This window comes from Agrilus planipennis, unplaced genomic scaffold (assembly GCF_000699045.2).
Source record: "Agrilus planipennis isolate EAB-ADULT unplaced genomic scaffold, Apla_2.0 scaffold110, whole genome shotgun sequence".
Classification (NCBI taxonomy): domain Eukaryota; kingdom Metazoa; phylum Arthropoda; class Insecta; order Coleoptera; family Buprestidae; genus Agrilus; species Agrilus planipennis.
Window position 1 is genome coordinate 453,814 of NW_020438935.1, and position 23,873 is coordinate 477,686.

The 23,873-nt window shown below is 34.9% G+C and overlaps 1 protein-coding gene across 4 annotated transcripts in view; it reads right to left on the reverse strand.

Annotated features, from left to right (window-relative positions):
- The window catches only part of LOC108736300 (protein enabled), a 35,136-nt gene that overhangs the window by 4,586 nt on the left and 6,677 nt on the right, over positions 1-23,873 (reverse strand). For 3 of the 4 annotated variants that reach the window (XM_018468665.2, XM_018468666.2, XM_018468667.2), the window contains 2 exons: positions 4,474-4,639; positions 1,183-1,338 (listed from right to left, as the gene is read on the reverse strand). In XM_018468665.2, coding sequence (XP_018324167.1) covers positions 1,183-1,338; positions 4,474-4,639 — 322 coding nt within the window. Of the gene's footprint in view, positions 1-1,182; positions 1,339-4,473; positions 4,640-22,988; positions 23,028-23,873 lie in introns of all 4 variants that reach the window. The other variant, XM_018468668.2, reaches the window with a different exon arrangement.

Consider the following 23,873-nt stretch of genomic DNA (forward strand, 5'->3'; position numbering starts at 1 on the left):
GTTACATCAAGACTCCCTTCCCCCATTTTCACTACCCCAAAAGACAAAAAACCCATTGAATTTTAATGAAGGCGTTTAAATAATAATTCGTTTATTACCTTTTTACAATCGCACTTTACTGGTCAAATGTAAAATCACAACTACTGTTAATACCTTTTAGTGATCCCGCATTGCAAAGGCTTCTCGATAATTGGCGTACCACATCCTCTCCACTAACATGAGTATTTCAATAGTTCCAATAAAATAATCATTCCAAAGTAATTTGCGTGCAAACGTATGAATGAAATAATAATAATGCATGTACTTTTTATTGCACATTTCCTTCAGTGACTAAGTGGTTCGTTTTGTAATAATAAGAGCAATGTTGAACAATGAGAAATTATTAAAAAAATTGAATCAGAATTTGACTACTTTTACTATTACAGCGTTATACTGTTCTTTGTAACTGATGGTTAAATTTTGGAGTATTTGGTTATTATTTTTGGATTGCAACTCTCAATAAACTTCCTAATTAACGCTAATTATTGTGAAACACTGCAACGGAAGTGGATTTTATTCCCACCATAATTTACTGCAACCAAACTTCCCATGTGGAAGTCAAACATTTACAACACCATAATATGTACTTTATTTTTGTTAGTTAAGCAGTTTTTCTTATTTATTAGCTAGAATAGGGGTAGTTTACATTTCTTATATTTATCCCTATATGTGCCACCACTTCTTTCCTTATATTTTTTAATTACAAATTAATGCGTGGTGCACAAAAGATTTACGGTAGGCGTAATATATGTAATACGCGTCAACTTTTTGAAAGACAAAAGACAAGCGCTGATATCTCGAAGGTTAATAACCCCTTTTCCTAATTAAGCGGTTCAGACTTAATGAGCAATGCATTCAAAACATGACGTAAATATTTTATGCATGTCCAATTAGAATCCAATTTCACTCAAAGAAACCATTAAATTATTAAATTAACTGATTCAATATGCATCTATTTAATTACTTTATAGTCAGCCATATTAATTAAGCCACGCCTTCGCGTCGTTCTCAATTGCTGGCTACAGGATAAGTAAAAAGAAAAAGAAAAATAAAAAAAAAAAAAAGAAAATTACCTCTAAAGAATGGAACATGGCCCGAGCAANAAAAAAAAAAAAAAAAAAAAAAAAAAAAAAAGAAAATTACCTCTAAAGAATGGAACATGGCCCGAGCAAATTGATCGGCGTCCTCCTTCGAACTAAAATTCAAACCGTAGACATGCTTACTGTCTCTCCATTGGTGAAACGTCGAGGTGGCTTGATTGTATTTCAGTCCCTTGATAATGGCACAATTTATAACCACCTAAACAACACAAATACAATTACACGGACAATATTCAAATGAACAACAAAACGCGTTGTGTTATTTATTGTTTTCGAGCGCTGGTATTGAGGAAGAGACAACAACTGGACTGATCTCTTTTCTGTACAAACAGAAAGACAGTAAATAAATAAAATATTGTAGGTTGTTTGATGGGCTAAAGGCTTGTTATTTTATGATACGGTGGCATTTGTCTAAGAGCTTGTAAATAACACTTACAGCACAGGAATTTCTGTTGTTTTATTTATTACTATGTTTATATTAAAGAGTATTTTGAACCAAGCGATTAGGGCTTTACTTATTGTGTCTGACACGATGGTCAACATTTTTATCAGGATCCTATATATGTTGTCATAGAGTGTTTTACATTTTATCGGCAATAATGTTGTTATCATGGACTTCTACTATAGCCAAGTACATTCACATTCCGTATTGGCCCTATACAAGTAAGGCAAAAACATAGAAATTACGCTTTTCCTTGTTTTGCCGAAAGGGGGAACATATTTGTTCTTTTTTAGATAGGTATTCCAAAGTATTTAAAGAAATTTTCAAAGTGCAAATAATATTTAAATAAAAACAAGAAATAATTTGGCATAAAAACGTCCTCGCGAATGCTAAGCAATGGTCTAGACTTCTAGGCCATGCCGCTCGGTGGTTCTTTAGGTAAGTCTTTATAACTGCCTGCTAGGAATTATATCTTCGAACAAGCGTCTCTGTTTTTCTAAATTCCTGAGAATGTTGAACTTTCTTTAAAGTCNCAAATAATATTTAAATAAAAACAAGAAATAATTTGGCATAAAAATCACCTTTTCTTTATGCTAGCTCTAAACATCCAGGATTTAGGGAAATTTCCCTAAGTTTGCGAATGCTAGCCACAAATTGAATGTGTTAGTGGACATCTCTCTCCCTCTCACATACTGCTTGCAGAGGAAAGAGAGAGAAAGAGAGAGCTGACGAGGTAGATTCAAATGATCTGCCATCTAGTGAGTATATATAAACTGACCTGTTAGTAGCAACCGACATTTTACAAAATATCTTAACCTAAATTTATAATTAATACTTGTCCAATACCGTAAGAAACTTCCTTCCTACCGGGTGTCCCAAGACACCACACATCTTTTTGGAATTTACAATTTTACAATGAATCTGTTATTCAAACTTCTAAACTATAATACCATCAACATATCAAAATCACTTCAGTGCAGTATTCTTTTAAACTTAATTAATTAATCTTTGGAATACTTGTTGTGTGCTAGATATAGGAAAATGGAAACACCACGTATATTTATATTTATTAATGGAGACTGTTACTATCAACTTCGTGCAACGTCTTTGATAAAAGATTTTAAGCAGATTTACTGGGGTTGCTCGGTCAAAGAACTCCTGCAAAGATCGTCGTATAAAGTAATGTACAAGTACATGAATTCTAAATTATAAATCTGATTCATGTATTCGTTCGATTTGAGCAAATATCTTATGAAAAGGATTTTGCTCTCTATAAGCGTGTGCTTGGAGCATGCAGCTCTGGAAGGTAACGCGATGCATTAGAAGTGATTGAGATGGGGATGATGAAAATATCGCGAACAGAGAAAGCTAGAATGAGAAAGTATTCAAAAGGGTACAGGAGAACAAGGAGTGGTATAAGTCAATAAGAAAAACGAGAAATAGGATGGTAGGACATCTTTTGAGACATGAGACAAAAGGAGTAAAGAGGGACAGATGTAGACCCAGATTAAGTAACAGTTAGGTGTTTGGTTAATTTCAAGGATTTTTCTGACAGGATATTGCTTCATATGGAGAATTTTTTAATATAGCGTTTATTGTGGCTTGATGGTGTTGATAAAGCTAATAAGACTTTATCAAATGGACTAACGAAAATGGAAAGAGATTCCCATTGTTTTAAGTATGGATTAAGCAGCGGAAAAGGAGCATATGAATTTATTGCGTTTGTTGTTATTCCTATTCTAATGTAGGGACTGTAAATGTAATAATTTCACTAGATAAAACTCGTTCAAACTGATATCAAATTAAGAAAAACAGAATAGAATTGTAATAAATGTTTGTTATGTAAAGAGAGAACTTACACTGTACGTACAATGACTGTAAATGTGTAAATATTTAATCTGTAAAAGTTTTGACTTTGGCTTATTATTATTTATTCTAAGATGGTTTAATGTCATCTCTAATGTTTAGTACAACTTTTATTATCTTACAAATAGTACAAAGTACCTACTTATTTATCTATTATTTAATGATTTAAGTATTGATGGATTGTTTAACATTTGTAAATGCAAGGAAATATTGGAGTGTGATATCTTTTTTAAAAACACCCCTACCAATATATTTTGGTTTTCAATAAGACATTCATAGAGGGTTTAAGATGTTTTATGTTTTTATCTCAAAACGAAGCCATGAAGGTATTTCATTCAGTAAATGATAAAATATCGGTGTTTTATATTAGATAATAGCCTACGATGAGAGTAATTTAATTAGTTAAGATGCAATACTTGCTATAAGTGAAAAGTGTAAAACTCAATTGTATGTTGTTATAAGAGGGAGAGAGATGTCCACTAACATAATCCATTTTTGACCAGCGTTGTCAGACCCACGAAAATTTCCCTTGCGCTTTGGGTATTTAGAACCAGCTTAGGGATAGGGGGATTTTTGTTTAACTTATAATATAATTTAATTTTTTATTTACATGCATTTTGAAAATATCTTCAAATACTTGAATAACGAAGGACAAAAGGTCTTCATTTTTTGCGCCAAATGAACTTTATTTGCCACAAGGCAGCTGTTGACTTTATGACGATGTGGATAGTACAATGGCTACTGTGGTCTCATCTTTGCTATTTGTTTTTTAAAATATAAAGTGTAATGACACAAACATTACGTGATGGATATATTAGTTCTTTCAGAATTTTTGCTTTTTAACTAAAACACGTACCCACACGTATAAATTAACAAGTATGTACGTGAATTTTCATGTGAATGAGAACAGCATGAATGAACATCCATAAAACAACAGTTATTTCTGGAAATGCATAATATAAAGTGACGTTTACTGTACTAGGTACCTATCTAATAAAAGCGGAAATTTTAATTGAGTTGTATTACCTCGTGGTCCTGTAACTTCCGTCCAACGACCCGAAAAGTCTGTTGTACAGTGTGCTGGTATATGTGGACTTTGGAAAGACCTGAAGATGATCCTGAAGGGATCCATTTTTTATTTACGTCGTCATACACCATCACACTTGCCCGAGCACTGGCTATGGACTGCTCACTGCAACAAACAAAACGAAAATTTAATTAACAAATCAGTACCTAACCATAAACCACTCAGGGACTCAGCTTTGGAAGAACCCTCCTACGGAGGAATTGTATTCCAAACTCTTACTTGGAAAATTGTATTTGATTTTGTTTATTTTTGCCAGGCTATTCCTATTAAAAGAATAGGTTTTTTTTTGTTAAAGGTTTGTGACAAAAGTTTCGCTATTGAGAAAGACGAAAGGGTAAAAATAAAAAGCACTCGCTCGGTTTGGAGTGTTGAAAACCTAGGTAAAGCGATTTTAAAAGAAGCCAATAAGTACTCGGCCTTTTTAGTAGTCTGCAGAAAGTAAAAGTGAGAAAAAGTAAGCACAGACTATGTGGAAACAATAGGCTCGCATTAGGCTTCCCGCAAGTGTTTCTAAAAGGCAAATTCTGAATTAGAAATCGTCAGTGATTTTAGCAGGTTTTCACATTGAATTGAAACGGTAGTGTAACTGTTGTGGAATCTTCAAAACAGTTAAATTAAACAACAATTTTATATAAAAGAAAACCAAAATTTTCATTTTACTTGAAAGGCAATTAATTGTTTTTACTGTAAAGATGAAGACAATGCTTTTGACAATTGCTAGGTACATATTAATAAGCAAGTTTTGAAAAATCTTACAAAGTTGTGCTTTTTTGGTTAGTAATGGATTTTCTTGATGCAAAGGTAGACTGTTAAAGTCAATGTCTTTCACTGACCTTTATTTTGAACGGTTTAGGCCATTCTAAGGAAATTTTCAAACTTTTGATATGCAGCGATTTTAATAACAAAACTAGTACAACCTGTTTTCAACTTAACTTTGACATTACCACGTATGAAATCAGCAGGAAAAAATAAATAACGGTAATCATGTACATCATCTAGGATTTTGAAAACTAGAGAGGTACTTATAAAACTTATAGCGTGTCACGCGCGCTGTAGCAATTTATCACTTTGACATCTCTTCCTGGTGTCAAAATACGAATAATCGGCTACTTCCTATTTGTATCTAATTCGTTCTAGTACACACACTGTAGCAACTCATCCTACGCTGGCACTTAACGTTATCTCCGAAAATTATATATATTATATAGCTCCAGAAAATTAAAAAAAGATTAAATGCAAACCTAGAAGAGTTCCATATGTCACTCGTGGTACTATTTTATTCTAACAGAACGATAATAAAAGATGCTGAAATTAAAGAATATCATCATCATAAGGTCATCAGTCTAAAGACTCTTTCCTATCCTGAGGCAATCTTCGCATTTCCCCAACATTGGAACATCTCACATCTCACTATTTATAAACAGTAATCTAATCTAGGTCTTTTTTAACTACAGTTTTCTTCTTCTAATATGTCTATAACTATCCCTTCAAGCCTGAGAAGGCGTCCTTCCAACTTATTGACTTCCATAGAGTCCTCTTTGTTCCTATTCTTTCCAATATCTCCTCATTTCTAACCTCTATCGACGGTATAAGACGGTGCTTTTTTCATAACATTCCTCATCACTTCTGACGTGGACCACCTATTTTCACGGTTTCTCCCCCCCTCTCCTCCCTACACTCAACCCTTTTGCCAACTCAATCTTCTTCCCACACCCAACCTTTCCATTTCCTTCCCGGAGATGTACAACCTTCGGGTTGATCTTTCCCCTCGAGGAGGGGTTTTAGCCGATAAAAATCTGACACTACCTCCTTTCAGGAGGTGTCTTTTGAAGATGTCCCCTCCACGAGAATAATCTAAACAAAAAAAAAATAGCATTCCCACACTTGGCGCCTAATATAAATAGAAATTACACCTATGTAATGAGATGAAGATTTTTATTGCAAGTTAACAGTAAAGCGTAGATACTTTAAAAAGTTAATTTAAATTTACGAGTGCTTATAAAAGTGTTCTAATTAAATTTTAATTAACAATGACAATTAGGAATGTCCGCAATTAACAAACTTTTGGAGTATGCAGTGTAAATCTTTAGGCATATTTAGTTGATTTAACATAACTATTTATATGCATATAGGTACTACATAGGTATTTTTGCGTTATATACATTTCACTGTCCAGTTTACATTATCCTATACATATAATCGATTTACAATGATCAAGGTACATATATGTATGATCTACAAAGAGGTAAATTTGGACGATTCTGTGAAACTATTCATCCGATTTCGAAAATCCTTTCACCAATATGTATGGAAGGATCTTCAGGATGGACATGGGCTGTATATTATTATTCCTTTAGAATAAAAGCGCTTTTCGTGGAGACCAATTTTGCAAATAAAATCGACCAAAAAACGATAGAGCAATTGTCAAGCAGGCGAAATCGCGGGCACATCTAGTAGGCAGTTTAATAAAACAGTAAAACAATAGTCGATAAAATATGATTGTTGATGACCTTGATTCGAATAAGGCTAATAATTGATTACAATAATAGTTTTTAATGGATTTCTATGAAAGTACGTTAGGTGCAGAAATGGGTCGATTATTATCAACACCGTTTATACCTATTAGTGGGTGTCTACTACCACCAGTAATTCATCAATTAATAATATGTCACTTCGGTATCGTCAACAATATACCCTTGAGGCAACTGACACATAAAAGAAACATGAGACACCTAACAATCGAAAACTAGCGTTTAGTAATAAAAATCGATTCACCACCGCGTTCTGACACACAAACAAGCGACAGTTATGGAGAAAAAGAGACACCTTGAGAAGGTCAACACAAACAATCATCAGCAGAAATGGCAATCGCATATGTACATAAGTAAAATCATCCAATGAAAACGCTACGGATAATGTGGTTCTCTCTCTATAATTAAGCTGAAAATGTCAAACCTTGAAAATTGCTAAAGAACGTGACATTTTTAAAAATTAATCATTTTGAGACATGTATATGACACAATATGTGCAGGTACATAATGGAATGTGAACTAGCAAGAAATGTAATAATATTCTGGTTTAATGACTGTTTTGTAACTAAAACAGTGACTGTTCGTGGATGTCATTCGTGAGGGAGCACCTGACTTCGATTTGTTGTCACATTTGACCAAAATAACTTTTTTCCTAAATTAATTAATGCCATCATCAACATCATCACCATTTGGGATTACGTAACAGTAAACTCTATTTATGGATGTTTATGTTTTAACCAAGGAACCGGAAGAGCCTTGACCGATTTAATATATATAATAATGTGAATATGGATTATGTTCAATTAATATTTTTGGTTCTGGTTTGTGTTACACCAAATATGACAACATTACTCTCCACTTATGTTTCTAATGATCGTTGACCTTTTCAAAAAACTCCAAGGTCCTCAAAGCTCAATCCTTAACCAGTATTAATTTGAAATATTCTCCTTAAAGCATTTGTTACTATCCTGAGTATTCCTATTTAACTCTTTGACTTTTCCAAACTTTGCAATAATTCTCTAACTATTTCTTCAACATTGTCAGAATCTCCCTGAACTGCACCACTCTTAAATTCCACAGTTTTTGTGACTACTCCAGTCTTCCTTACCTTTTCCTTGACATCCCTGACCTTTCAGAAACTGGACACTGCATCTTTCTCATTTCACCTTTATTCATAACAACTGAAATCAAATTTAAAGGACTATTCTGACTGTTTTACATTTAATAGAATCTTAAAAATCATCATCTTCAATCATCACAATTTACAGAACTCTAGTTTTAGTTAATCACCCTGGATTGATCAGGTAAGAAATAAAAACTACTTCATTATTACGTAATGACACAGATACGAGAACACAACACAAATTTATGTAAATCGCGTGTAAGAAGTGCTTTTGCAAACAAGTGTATTGATTACGCGTGGTCGAAAGACGACGATGATGAAATAAAAGAAAGCGAGAATTCTGATCTTGCACGGACTCATAATTGTCGATGCAGAATCCCGAACAACGGAAACGTAGAAAGGCGTTGCAGTTGTAGACCTATTCTTTCTTAAATGTAGTGCTATTGTATAGACAACAATAGGAAATTTACATTTTATGACAAACACTTCCAATAACTATCTACGAATAAGTTTGTTCCTTGATAATAAACGTTCACTCATGTAACGAACGCTAAGGTGGGTCAAAATGTTCTAGTCTTACAGAAAACACTAATTTTTTTGATTTACTTTCATTACTCAATATAATCTCCACAATACCTAGAGGCCTTGTTCTCTCTCTCTTTTTCAAGCCATGTTTTGAGCTTGGGTACTAAACGAGTAGGTGATAGTTACTGGGCGTTAAATCCGGTAAATAAAGTGGATGGGGAAGCAACTCGAACTTTAATTTATTAATTTTAACGATCGCGATAACTGACTGGTGTTTTTACCATGGCGAAGGATGAACTTACTTTACCAGATTATAGCAGTAAGATCAATCAATTAAGATAGATAATTCTTTTCGTAAAATAGATGCCATGAATGTGATGTCTTCTCAGGGTTTAGTTCCCTTGGTCCTGCCAATTGTTTTGACTATTATTTACCGTTAGAATTGTAGTGGTGCACTCAAGCCTCATCAATAATAAATTGATCTTAAATAGTAGCATATGTACCTAATCGAAATTCCTCTTGTCATGTCACGACTCACTTGTTCGGCCCACTTACACTCAAAATCATTTTATATGTATAGAGACTGGATGTAAGCATAGTGAAAATTCTCTTCGATATAACAACCTTGAAGAACTTTGTTATTGACCAGACACGAAAATAACATCTACAGATGGTACAAACGTTATGTGAGGTTCATTGCTACGTTTTATTTATATTGCTGCAATAAACGCTAGGTAAACGAACTGGAAGATTGGCACAGATGTATGTGCTTATAGAGTGTCACGTTCCCAATATTTGCAAGGTCTTTGAAATCCTGCAAACTGGCAGAGAATTGTGGGAATTTTCAAGAAATACTCGTACCTATGGACATTTTGTTGAGTTTAATTCTTCCTCCTTTGATGTGTTAAACGTTACAGGTCTGAGTTGTTCTCCGTTTCTTGATGTCATTTGAATCATTTTTAAGATAGATGATAGTAAAGTGGTATACTTCATTTACTTTCTCTAGCGATGTGCCTCTTCCAATGTCTTGGATGCGTGCTGGCAAAATCGTAGGTAGGGAGAAAAAAGCTCATTATACTCTCGACTCTTGTTCATTAAACATACAGTATCTGCCAAAAGTTTTGTTCAACCATGAATAGTAGTGCGAGTTGAAAACAAGCGTTAAAGTCTTTAATATGTCTTCAAGTATAAATAAACATCTCGTTGATAATTTCGGTAGTAATTGGTACCAATAACAGCACATTTGAGCATTGCAATTGTAGTGGAAAAAATGGTCAATTTTTCCGTGCAGTACTGTACGGATTATACGCTCCTCACCGGTTAAGAGTTTGGCCGAGAGTTGTCTCCTTCCTTTTCTGGCCTAGCGCTGTTCTTTTCTACTTTGCGCCGGTCAAACTGAAGGTTACATCGCTACAGAAAGTAAACGAAGTATAATAACGTTTGTCTGTCACATGGAGGCCCTGGTTCTGTTATCGGCCACTTGTTTTTTCTTCTTAATTTACATTTATTTATTATTAATATCTAAATAGGCGTGTAGCGCAAATGTCCCATTTGCGATGGTTTCTGATGGACGCCTCAGTAGGTAGAAAAAAATCAATTATTAACTTCTTTTTTATGGTCCGCTGCGCTCGATAGCCTTTGCAGTACTCATCCATCATTGTTTCTAACTGCAGGACGTAATCTTCGCCATAATATTGGCGAAAAGGTAAGTGAACTCAAACGCCAGGTTTAACCAACGATAAATACTCAGATTGCAATTTTTAACTGCTGATAGACAAAGTCAAACTGTTTAAGAGTATGAATTTGTAACGGATAACGATATACCTAGGTATCTTACTTATTAGCATCATCCCACTTCAGTACAGGGTTTTTGCAGAGAGCTAAAGTTAAAGAACTTCTGCAAGAACTTCTTCAATAATTCTGTTTTACTTTCTTAACATGTTATTATCAACATAAATACCAATAAAGCGATAATGAGAACAAATAGAAAATCGCAATAATGACAATGTTAAGGTTTTTGCCACAGTTCAGCGATTTTTCTAACAAAATTTTAAAACAGTACTTTGGACAATGATGTGGTGCTTTGTTGCGTTTTTGGTGGGGCCAAAAAGACTGTCATTTGGAGGAGATTGTACACCATTTAAACGATATAAAGTTTCGATAACAGATTCTACACATTAAGCAAATCTAGTCTTAAATGTTGTCAGACCAGTTATCGGCTACTTTTGGGGCAATAAAAATTCATTAGTAGAAAAAGCACATTAACGCAGGAACAGGTATTTTAAACTGATGTAGACAGGTAAACCCCGAGGCAAAAATAGTAGAATTTTATATTCCTTTACAATAATTAATAATTACATTATCTTTTAGTAGAGAACAGAGGTCGCTATGGAGTCAGTAGAAATATATTAGAACCAGAAATAGGAGCTAAGAGGAGTAGAGGTAGACCTAGTTTAGATTATTGTTCGTAAATAGTTAAGGATGTGGATGTTCTAGTTTTAGGAAAATGCGAAGATTAGCTATGGATAGGAAAAAGTGGAGATGCGTGACCAACCAGTCTTACGATTGACGACCTTATAATGATGATGATGATAATTATATATTCTCTTTGAACTTTTGCTGACAATATTGATAACCAGTATCGTACCTATTTAGGAAAATTTTTCGATCTTTTTCATGTTTCTCGAAAAAATTTGATCAAAACGGATATTCCAATGCTATTTTTATGAACGAATACCGCAGGCGGTGATCGATCCGGTGACTTTTTAATAACGCTGTTGAAAGCCAGACAGTTGCGGTCGTAAATCATATGCTGCACAGACAACAAGGAACAGACGGGAAGTTTCCGGAAGTTTTCAAGAACTAACAGTCAATAAAAATATTGCGCGAACAAGAGAACAGGGTTGTAACAGATGTGCTTTGGCGGGTGCGGATGAGAATGAAGGTGGGAATATGGATGCGGATGAGAATATGGATGCGGATATTTAGTTTTTTTTAATACTCGGTAGTTATTAGAATTTAAATAAATAGAGATACTAGGTTCTAGTAAATACGATACCTTTGTGTTGTGCTTTGCGAATACAATTCTCTAAATTACAAAAAAAATACATGTATTCTAAAGGTTACAGAACAATCACAGTAGACATACCCATACAATATTTCATTGTTCGTTTTGTAGTAACTGATGCTACTACTGATTTCCTAATTGTTATTCGCACTTTTGTGACATGTTCAAAGCGTATTGATCCATTTTTCATTGGAACTTCAAGATCAATTACATGAATAATTGCTAAATGCGTTTAAACTCGCATGCAAGCACACTTGTTCCTACGTGCTACGTATTACCCATTTCGAAATACCTGTTTTATTGTTTTGAAAAAGTGAACTGGAAAACGGTATTGTGACAGCCTTGAAGGTGTAACCGTTTTAGCATATCTAGGTAATTAACCGACTGCTACGGATAATTTGCAATGCAATTTTGCAAACGAGGCAATAGTTTAGGTACTTAATTGAACTAGTTAATCATCAATTTTACACCTACTAACATCGGATCTCATGGTAGGTATCGTTTATTGAACCGAGGAAACTTTAAGTTCTTGTAACTCCCCCTTGTACTATACATACTTTTAAAATATGTGCGTATAGATATCATAATAAATTCATTAGTTACTAACTTTTTGTAGGAATTTATTGGGTACTTATGACATAAGGTCTTTTAATAAAGCACTCACGTTTTGGCGTCTTCTATAAAAGGTGCTAAAACATAACCCAATTTACCATAAATATAGTCACGATCTCAGAATGTTACCACACATTTAGTAAAAGTAGGTTAGAAATAGAATTTTATTAAAAAAAAGTTACATTACTTTATTATTGCCGAATATTAAGTAAAAAAACAACAAGAGGTAAAATTTCTAATCCAATAATTAACGCTTTAAAAGAATTAATTCCCATTTTATTGGTTTCTCACTAGAATCAATCCAGTTATCCTGTCAAAAAACATCCGTCGAAAGTGACTGCAAATTGGGGCCTAGTCAATTTCATCCTGATGAAGTTATCCGACTTGAGATCATTTTTTACAGGGCATGTCGCAACTGTGTTCAGATAGGGTATCTACATCAAGGCCACGTCAGGCTCATAGGGTCTACCCTCATAAATTTCCAGTTGGGTGGCTTCAGTTTACGTTATTGGTCAGATGTTCGAGGGACAAGTTCCTCTCACAGTCGGATATGGAATTGCCACCTTTCCCTTACTATTGACACTTACATCGACCGGGCTACCCCAGGGCGCGGTACGTCTGTCTCACACCTTTACTAAGCCTCTCGGATCGGTTGAGCTTTGCCTTACTATTAAGGGTAGGTAAAAGTCGTACGGTCTTCGCCTTGGACTTGGTCCGACATCTCAAGCGATTGCTTACGCTGCACACTTGGATGGTAGTGTCAGGTAAGTAGGTATCTGCACCGTTTGGGGGAAATCCAAGAAGTAATAAGACAGTAATTTATCTATCTTTCTATCCGCGCGCAATACAGGCTGGTTACTTTTACAATCGCTTTGAATCAATATTAAATATTATATCTTTCCATGTTTTGTTTTGATCGGTTTATCGCTTCAAAATTCTCGACTAACTAAAAGATAATTTTTTCAGAAAATTATATTTTCGTCCATTACGTTTTTCATTTATTTTGTTTGTTATTAAGTACTTATGTACTAAATTTATTTTTCACAGAATCTGTGACTAAATAATACCTGCACTTATGTTAGGTAAGCGTGATATTAAACATTGTTTATTATGATTCAGATGAATTCTTCGTAACTTTTTACATAAACTGACAGGCACCTTTACGTAGTGCATCTAAACAAACTGTCTTGTTGCAGAAATTTAGATCTAAAAATAAATGCAAACAGCAGAAACGCACACATTTTCCATAGCTACCGGATCCGTTTTCATGAATGAAAAACAGGCGTGTGTGCGTCTATAGCGAACGCGAACGGTATATGTTTCATAGGTGCCAATGTATATTATTTTCGTTCGTGTTGAAACCTTAAATTGGTTTAATAAGACGTGTAAGGTAATATAATCGCCACATCTGGCAAGTTAGTGCTATAAAACGAACCAAACTTATGCTACTCTATACAGACTGTTCAGTTACAACAATGAATTAAAGCGAACAATAATTAAAAACAACTTTAATAATAGGTTGCAACACAAATATTTTTTATTTATACAAGTATACTAACCTGAACCGCTTAAAGCGAGCGTGAAAGTGCGAAGTAAATGTGTTCGTATATGCGATCGGTCGCTATAAGCGATTTTGATTAGGCATGGCTATAAAAAAGGCGCTTATAACCATTCCTATTTATAAAAAAATACTTCAATTGAGTTATTATTTAAGATCCTTTTTTTGGATAGTGCAAAATATAGAGTTCTAAATAAACCCAGTATATCATACAAACCAGCCTATGAATTTCCGTGTTATTAAAAGTCTGGAAAGGAAGTGTTTGCATTAGATATTAAATTCTATGTGCTAATGACTACTTATCACGGTCAAACATTAAAATGCGTAATCATTCTAATTATAAAAAACATCTTGTATTTCCTTTAGCAACCTTGTGTTACAATATACTGCTAAACATTTCTTGTGTGTGTAAGTTTATTTTTAACAAGAAGAAGAACAAGATGTAGCATGAATTAACATGTACATTATACATGATTTATGTATGTATAAAGGTACAGTAATATTAATCATGAATGGATCAAAGATTGAGTAGACAAGTCATCCCTGAACATCACAGTAAAGGGCGTAAAAGGGAGTATGTATAATAAAAAATAACGGAAGAATATTTATGCTCAACAGTCAAGATCAAAGTTCAGTAAATACCGCTTATAACGACATTGATCGTTACAGCAATACTAAGATGATAAAAATGAATTCATGTACAGGTAAATGAGAATAAAATGCTGAAACAATTCTAGGTCATTCCCCTAGTGTTTTCTAACTACATATCGAGATAAACAATAAGTTTTCAAGTTAAATTAGTTTCGTCGTAATATTCAATATTGTTAAAAAAAGTTTATATCAAGTTCGTTCAAAATGTTGTTGCAGTAATATCTATGCCGTAACAGCAGACGTCGTTATAGACGATAATATCTATTATACACATTTAATTAATTCATTCTAATAATTCTCCAGACGTAATAAACATGTAGTTATGTTTGTGTATGTTAATGAGTGCAAGTAACTGCATTGCTGCATTAATAAAATAATTGTGCAACTAATTTACAACGTAGAAAACAAATCGTTTTTGATATTATATGTATTGCTTGCTACTTATTAATTATTATATTAGGTATTAATAAAAGTAGGTACTAATCAAATTTTCCTGTTAGTCAAAAATTCGCGTATTTTACGTATTATTGTAACTTGTGTCACACAATGAATAATACCTTTGATTCTCCAATACTGGATAACATACAATTATCTATAAATAAATATTTATATGTATGTGTTAACTTCCGTGATTAGATAAGAAAAAACCGTTGGTTGAAACAGGATTTTCCACCTAAACACATGATATTTTCGGAGTTATAATTTGGTGTATTTGACGCCCAGTATATTTTATAAAAATCCGATACATTTTTCAGTTAATGAAAGCCGAAAAAATGCAGTAGGTATGTAGGTACATATTAGTAGCTCAGTTTATAATAACACGATCGATAAAGTGCATGTTTGTTTATAAAAAGAGAAGTTGTCTACAGCAATTACATCTATTAACATTTCAACACAACTCCTTGTGTATTTACCTTTCTTAACCGCTCATAAACATTTTAACGTAAATAATCCACTTGACATCGTTTACATTATCTAAACATTGGTGATTAACTACACTGTAAATACACCTGTACAAAACCACTTCACCCCATACATATGTAAATCGATGGGGGTACTTCCTATAATACACAGGTTTGGTCAAACATACAAACTCAAATTTGTAAGAAAAAAGTTACTCCAAGTGCATATAATATATCTTGAGCTTTGAGCTTTAGCAGAGCTTTTAGTGATATCCCAAAAAAAATATGCTTTATGTACTAACCATGCCCAATAATTTTCCCAGTCCTTCAGGCTCTGTCGATTTCTTAACTCCACTCCGTAACCCCCGTGCCCCATTTCCTGATACAAGTCCACAGAGCTGCGATTGTACATCATCACAAGAAACGAACGACAAATTAATATCCAGCCCGCGCACTTTCAAACCCGCGACCTTCGAACATTTCCAATCGCAAACCTGACCATTTTCCCGACAAAACTGGAAAACTTTTTTAACTTTAACCCCGCTTATCGGGTGTGTGTATCGTCTGCGTACTGTTTTGGTTGTCGCGTAGCCGCACGGTGACTAACAAAAATTTCTCGCGCCTGCATACGATAGCTCGCTACGAACTAACTAATGGCAAGTAATTTATTGGAAGTGGAATGACGATGACGTAGGTATCAATCTCGTACTTATCTATCTAGAGCGACGGAGTTCTACAGACTGTTGCAATAAAAATTAACAGATCCAGTGTGCTTAATGGCCCCCTCGCGATTAGACCGTTAGTTCCCTAATAACACAACAGAGATGGGTACCGAACCTTTGAATTTCGAGAGACGACCATGACGGACACCTGAACCGTCAATGGAGAACGGAACTAACTGTTCTGGATAGTAACGAAAGAATAAAGAGACCAAGAAGTCCTGTCATGCATGGTTCAATCGATTGTGCTGACGAAGGTGAAATTTCTTGGGGCAAAGATAGTTTTACCTTTTTATCGATTGCAATTTAAATTCAAGTCTAATAATAAGCCGTAGGAAATTGCAAAATTATTCACCGTTCCGTTCTTACTAATGAACTAACTGAAAGGAACGACCAATAAAAAAGCTTCAAGTTTAAATATTGAGTCGTTGAACGATTTCATAACCTAATATACGTGGGTCAACTGTTAGGAGATGCGTTAGAAAAAGAAAACAGTGTGGAGATGATAAAAAAAAAAAACTTTTGAGTGTTTCAATCCCACCAGCTAGCAATGCTGGTGGGCGGGCAGTCCCTCCAGACTACGCCGGAAGGTAGAGCGGAAGACCCTCTTCAGTCTTCTTTCAGGAATCGTGGGAATGCGTGGGTGGTGATTCGGGTGAGAAAGATGAGATGGACGAAATGAAGTCAGAAGAGAATGAAAGATTATCTGTGGAATATTACTGCCCCAAAATTTGCCTAAATGGTTCAAGGAAACTACAGAAAAACTTGGACCAAGGCAGACGGATTCGGAGTCGAAGCAGCGCCTTCCCGAATGCTAAGCAATGGTCTAAACCTCTAGCACATTCCGCTCGGTATGGAGATGATGAATGAGGATATCTTATACTGAGGGATGAGTTTGACTTAGCATTAAAAAACATAAAAAATCACAAGGTATCAGGTCTGGACTAGGAGAACAGAGGGCGCTACGGAAGTCAAAAAGAAATAGGACATGAAGGGTTATTTAAAGACATGACAGAAGTAGAAAGAGGAGTTAGGATCATTTGGAATCCTATTTTTTGACGGTTTGTGTGGCTGCCCTGATATACAATGTGATAGAGATAACCTGTGAGTCAAGATCGTCAGTCCTAAGACTGGTTGGACACGTACCTCCACTCTTTCCTATCCTGAGCTAATCTTCGCATTTCCCTAACCTTAAAGAGATAAAATCTTCGTTCGGGGAATAATGCTCACAAATGACGTTTCTTCTTGCCTCTTTTTATGTATTGTACCTAGGTACATTCTATATAACAAACAAAAATACTTGGTCCCATGAGTTTCCTCTTCTATAAAGTTTTTGATAATTTATGATCAGAAGTGTATCGAAAACACCACTCTCCCTTACGGTAATTGCAACCCCAGCCGTTTCGATGATATGAAGTTTATTTGAGTTAATAACGATTGTACCTATTAACGATCGATATTTAATTCAGCGAAACCGGCACAACTCGGTGCCGACCATCCACTATTAATTTAGACTCACTTTCTAACAGCAATTAACCTGCTCCTACGACTATCTACTTGCCTTTTATGTAACGCCATTCAGAATCCAAGGCGCCTTTTTTTTTCATTACATGTTTACAAAAGTTGAAACACATTATCTACTATTACAGTACAAGGCAAAAACATTGTAATGTATGTACATTCATTTTAATAATAATTTTTGTTATAGTTTTGAATTAATAATTTTACAATTTATTTTGTTGCTTCTTCGTAGATTGTTGTCAAATTTGTATAAGTTATATATATTATCATTTCTGAATATTGCTATAAAAACGGGAATTCCTATGACATACGAAAGCAACAGTAAAAGTACCTACTATGGTTGGAGAGATGCAGCATCTTTCGTTTCTTTTTACCAATCTAATAATTACGACAGGAAGTTCGAACGTTTTCATTTTCTTATTTCTTTTGTAGTTTGCGATCGCCGGGGAAAGTGAAAAGTAGCGTTAGTCATTGTTGAACGAAATTAATGTGCCATTTCGCCATGTTTCCAGACTCTGCTTTGTTTGCAAATTAATCATAGAGAAAATAACCGTTACTAATCGAAAAAGCTGCTGCTGTTATGAGAACAGCGGAAAATACATATACGAAATCCATCGTTGCGTGAATCGTTCTTTTAATCAAACCGATATTAACAGAAAACATGTTCATGAAACCATCCAACAAATAGGTATCGCATCGCATTTTTGACTATATCAGATATAGATAGTTATAGATTAGATATTAATTTACTAAGAAAGGGTTATCTGTGATAGAGAATACCGTTTGAAGCAAGTAAATTAAAATAACTGTAATCATTCGTGAAAGAGTATTAGAATAAGTTACAGAACAGAGAGCACTGTGGAAGTATCTAAGAAATAGGGGATGAAGGCCAGTAGGATTACTCGAAGGAATAGTTTAAGACACGGTAAAAGAACAAACAGGAGTTTAAAAGGGTACAGATGAGGTAACCCTAGATTAGATTACTCTTCACAATTAGAGATGCAGGTTGCTCTAGTTATCGAGAAATGCGAAGATTGGCTCAAGATAGGACGAAGTGGAGGTTTGAATTGAAGTATAACCTGTCTTCATCCCAAATATGTTATGATGATCATGATGATGAATAATTAAGGGGTACCCAGAAAGAGAATTATTTAATTTTTATATCTTGCTGACCATAAGATGACATGTACCTTTGTAACAATTTTCCAGTTATTCAAAACACTTCTTATCAGTATTTGTTCTTTATAGTATTCTTCCTGCGATTTTGTTCTTGACCCCTTGCACATCCCCAAAACGGTTTCTCTTGAGTTTCTCCTCATTCTTAGGAATAATAAGAAGTTGCAAGGGGCTAAGAGGGTGTAAAACTGACAAACTATTTTTGTGTGGCCAGGTGTGATGCATCAGCTGATTCCCTGGTCGCCACCTTTCAGGTCATTTATTTCTTACTGCCACGCGTAATCGCTCCAGCACTTGAAATTTAGTTGGTTAACTGTGGTGCTGCAAGACGAATTTAATTACTATGATGTCGAAAAGGAAACCAAAGATTCAGCCATTGTAATAACTTTGGACATAAAACTAAGTCCAGCTTGTGTCTGTTTTTTCAATTACTGGCACACCCTCAGACGGCTCCCCTTCTGGGAATCGGAAAGCAATCGCGGAACAGACTTTACATGTGCCAGAATGTGTCTCATGTTCAAATCTTTAGTAAGGATTCCTTGGCTTGAACTGTAGGAAACTGTAATTATTTTTTCAGCATTTGTAGGTTGGTTGGTTCACTGTGAAGCCGAAAGACAAATTCGGCTCGTATAATATCGAAAAGGATACCAAAGATACAGGCAAATTGGTAAAGGCTATCGCGGCCAGTATTAAATGAATTAATACTGTTCTGTTTCGAATCTAAAGGCCGTCGTCGGTTGGAGTTGCTATCTAACTAGCACGAGTGACGAGCTTCTTCAGAAGTCCATCCATCTCCTATAAAGAATGTGGAAGCAACTCCAACCGACGACGGCCTTTTGGTCCGAATCAGTATAGCATCAGTTCAAAGATTTAGACTTTGCAATAACTTTGGACATAAAACTAAGCTCAGCTTGTGTCTGTTTTTTCAATTACTGACAGACTTTCAGGCCCTTCTCAATTTGGTACTTTCTTAATTAGAAATTACAATATTTGACCACATGAGTATTTAAATCTGTTTATGTAGTATATGTAATATACGTTACATCAATGCAACATGTATACAACATACATATATGTAGTTAGTAGACTAAAGCAATTTGTAAGTAGGTAAAGAAAATTGTTTTACGGCACGCATCCTGTGTTTATATCCAATGAGATTAATAAATTAATAAAGTAATGTTTTCGCCGTTGTTTATCGCAATTGTCAATTGAACAAAGGACAGCTGCGGAGTGCATTATCCTTAATTTTCCTCCCCGGTAACGGACAATGGTCACCTACACGCACATTCGATTCTAATGAGTTCAAATGATAAGCTTGCCAATGACCCTTCAGTGAAACCGAGGTGTATTTAAACAATAGCATTCTTTATTTAATCAAGCGCCTTTTGCAACAATAAAAACAAAAGAAATATCACCTTCGTATACATATATGCAATATTGACCTCAATTTGGGGTTTATTTTTTTTCAAGCAAGTCCAGTTAAGTTAAAACGTCGAATTAAAGAATTAACTTGTGCTTTAGACCTTTTGTTGATTTCCACGATGTTGTTTAATTGGAATTTTTAATTGAAAATCATCAATCCCCTAAAATGTCGAGTGTGTCTAATATTCGGTCGTCGTAGGGTCATTAACTGGGTGTGGTAGTAGCTAAATGTCCGACAACCTATTGCTAGGTTATGGTATGGAGGAATGAAGATTTGGACGTAGTGGCTTCTATAAATGACCCTCTTTATAGATTTCTTCCTCGACTTTGTTATCCCACTTTTAAATTTCAGTATTCCTCTTTGTAGTGAGGGTTTTATAAATTATTTATAGGAAATAGATATTAGAAAGAGTAGGAGGACAGAGAAATAGACGAGATCGTTTGGTGTGAAGAACCAGTCACAGACATATTAGAAGAAGAAACAGTAGCTAAAAGGGTTAGAGTAGATTTAGCTTAGATTACTGTTCACAAATAGTTAAGGATGTGAGATGTTCTAGTTTTAGGGAAATACAAAGATTAGCTCAGGAAAGGAAAGAGTGGAGATGCGTGTCCAGTTTTAAGTGTGACCACTCACGATCTTATGATGATGATGATGATGGAAACAGCTCTGCTAAAATTTAAAAAAGAAGTTTTTCTTTCTACGATTTTGGATACGACACTCTAAAAAGGGTAAAAGAAAATGGCCGTAGTATTCCTAATGATCATCATAAGGGTATCAGGTCTAAGATTGGTTTGACACGCACCTCCACTCCTTCCTATCCTGAGCTAATCTTCGCACTTCTTTAAAACCAGAACAACCCACATCCTTAACTATTTGCGAACAGTAATTTAATTTAGGTCTACATCTATCCCTGCTAACTCCTCTTCCTGCATCCAATATTTCTCTGACTAGACCTTTATGCCTGAGAAGGTGTCCTACCAACCAATCTCGCCTATTTCTTACTGACTTCCATAGAGTCCTCTATTCTCCTATTCTTTCTAATATCTCTTCATTTCTAATCTTCTCTATCCACGGTATCCTCATCAATCGCCAGTGACACCACACTTATTCAAAATGAGACGAAAAAAAACTGCTCAGCTACATGGTACGAAAACGACTCATATATTTATAAACGAACAACGGCATGATATGAGAATGAAAAAAATAGCAGTCCAGAAACTTGATGTATAATAAAAATTGTACTTCTAAATTGATAGTCGGATGCTGAAACACTTAAGCGAAATAATGGTGCTTGAATAGTTAAGTGCCAGTGGCAACGTAGGTATCATGAATCTTAAGTGCTGCAGTTCTGGATTGCCACGACACTAATGAGTGGTTTTAGTCACAATGAAAAACTTATTTGTTTAATACTTTTTACAGTTGTTGGTAACATTATTTTTTTGGTAAACAGTTCAGAAATGAGTTTATCTACCTTTCTTTATTTCACTTAATTAGTCGAAAAGTTAAGAAATTAATGTTCTCCGTTAAGTCTTCAAGTAAACTGATTAGCATTTTACATGATTGTACAGGATGTCTATATAATTATGTAAATTAATTGTTATTGATCAAACACGCTTGAATTAATTACCGTTTTCAATAGAGACGAGACGCCACCGTCGATTAAAACGCAATCTTTCAATCAGCAAAATATTCGCACAAAAAATATTTGTTCTACAGACTAGAAGTAATTCATTTAGATAGTGACATCGTTAATGAAAACTGTAATGGTCACATTTATAGACATAAAAGCTGTGTTACTATATCTGATTCAATATAAACGTTTTCCTTTTCCAGTTTCAAAAAGTACTACATTCTTCAGTAAGTTTTAGTGCTTTTGTTCAGTCTGCTGGTCAATGACAACGTCTTTTTACCTTTACATTTAATGCTTCAATTTTGTTACTCCATTTGTAACACAAAAGCTCTGCCTATTCACATAGCAAGCAACATATCATGCGACAATAAGCAAAAACATCAAAGTGTTGTATTACAAATCGTGTAACTTCAGAAAATAGAACAATTCTGTAAGGTATTACAATAGCATTTCAACATAAAACGTCCTATACGACAATAAAATCTAAACCAAAACTTTAAGAATACATTGAAAATAACGGGATGATCCCCTGCAAAATACACTGGCATTTTAGGGATGCCCGATGAAGCGATCCTGCTTATTAGAAAAGAAAAGTATACTCGTACTAAGAACGTATACCGCAGGCAGGCATCGATACGGCTAAATATTTGATAATGTTGCACAAAGCGAACAGGAACTTTCCGGAAATTAATAAATTAAAAAAATTTGGTAGAATCAACTTCGGAACATACGTGTGTCTCGCATCAGTTGATTCTTACAATTCTCAGAATCTATGTGGGATCTCCAAACTCGCTTGTGGAGACGTTAAATTTGGGGTTGGTTCACTTTTTTAGGTACATTTAAAAATTAATTTTCAGGCAAACATCAGATCATGCAAACAAGGCAAAAATAATAAATTTCATACGTGTACAATAAAGAGAAACCAAATACATATTGATTTGCAACGTAAGTACTTAACCAAAAAAAAACACTTAAAATATACCAAGATAGGTACGCATGTTTGACAAAAAACATACCTTCTGCGGTGTTCTTGGTTGGGATTCATTTCGGCATAACTGAAAATTAATAATCAATTACTGACTGATCGGAACCAAGATGTAAATTGGAATTGCCTACATGGATCTCCGCAACAGCGCATTCAAACGCGGAAGTCACGTTTCATTCTTTTACCAAGTCAGTGAACGATGAGTAATCGTATTATGTGATAAACTTGAAAATTGATGCATACAAATCGTTTGGGTATACACTAGTGGCGAGCATGGAAATAAACACGGGATTATTCTATTGCATCCAATATTCAAAGGACAGAATCATCTTTTGAAAAATACGTGGTACCTATTGGAAAATTTGTACAAATACCTTCAGTCACATTTTCATATAGTTGGGACAAAGTCCGCAATAAAATATCTCAAAGAATGGACGTATTTTCTTTCTTGCTTCCAGATGGGACTGTAGTCATTTACTGCGTTTCGAACACGTCCTTGTTAAATCGGGAAATGCTTCATGAGTAGTACGGACACGGTGAAAAGAGATAACCGAATAATTATAAGCGGTGCAGCGGTTAGGGGTTGCTGGGGTACGCAAAAGATCAGGGTCCGCTTTATAACTGTCTGGCTGGAATTATATCTTTACCGAGCAGCATGGCTTAGAGGTCTAGACCATTGCTTAGCATTCGGGAGGACGCCGGTTCGATTCCGGGTCCGTCTACCTTGGTCCAAGTTTTTCTGTGGTTTTCTTGGATCACTTAGACAAATGCTGAGACAGTAATATTCCACAGATAATCTTTCATTCTCTTCTGTCTTCATTTCGTCCGTCTCATCTTTCTCACCTGAACCACCACCCACCCATTCCCACGATTCCTGAAAGCAGGCTGAAGAGGGCCTTCCGCCCTACCTTCCGGC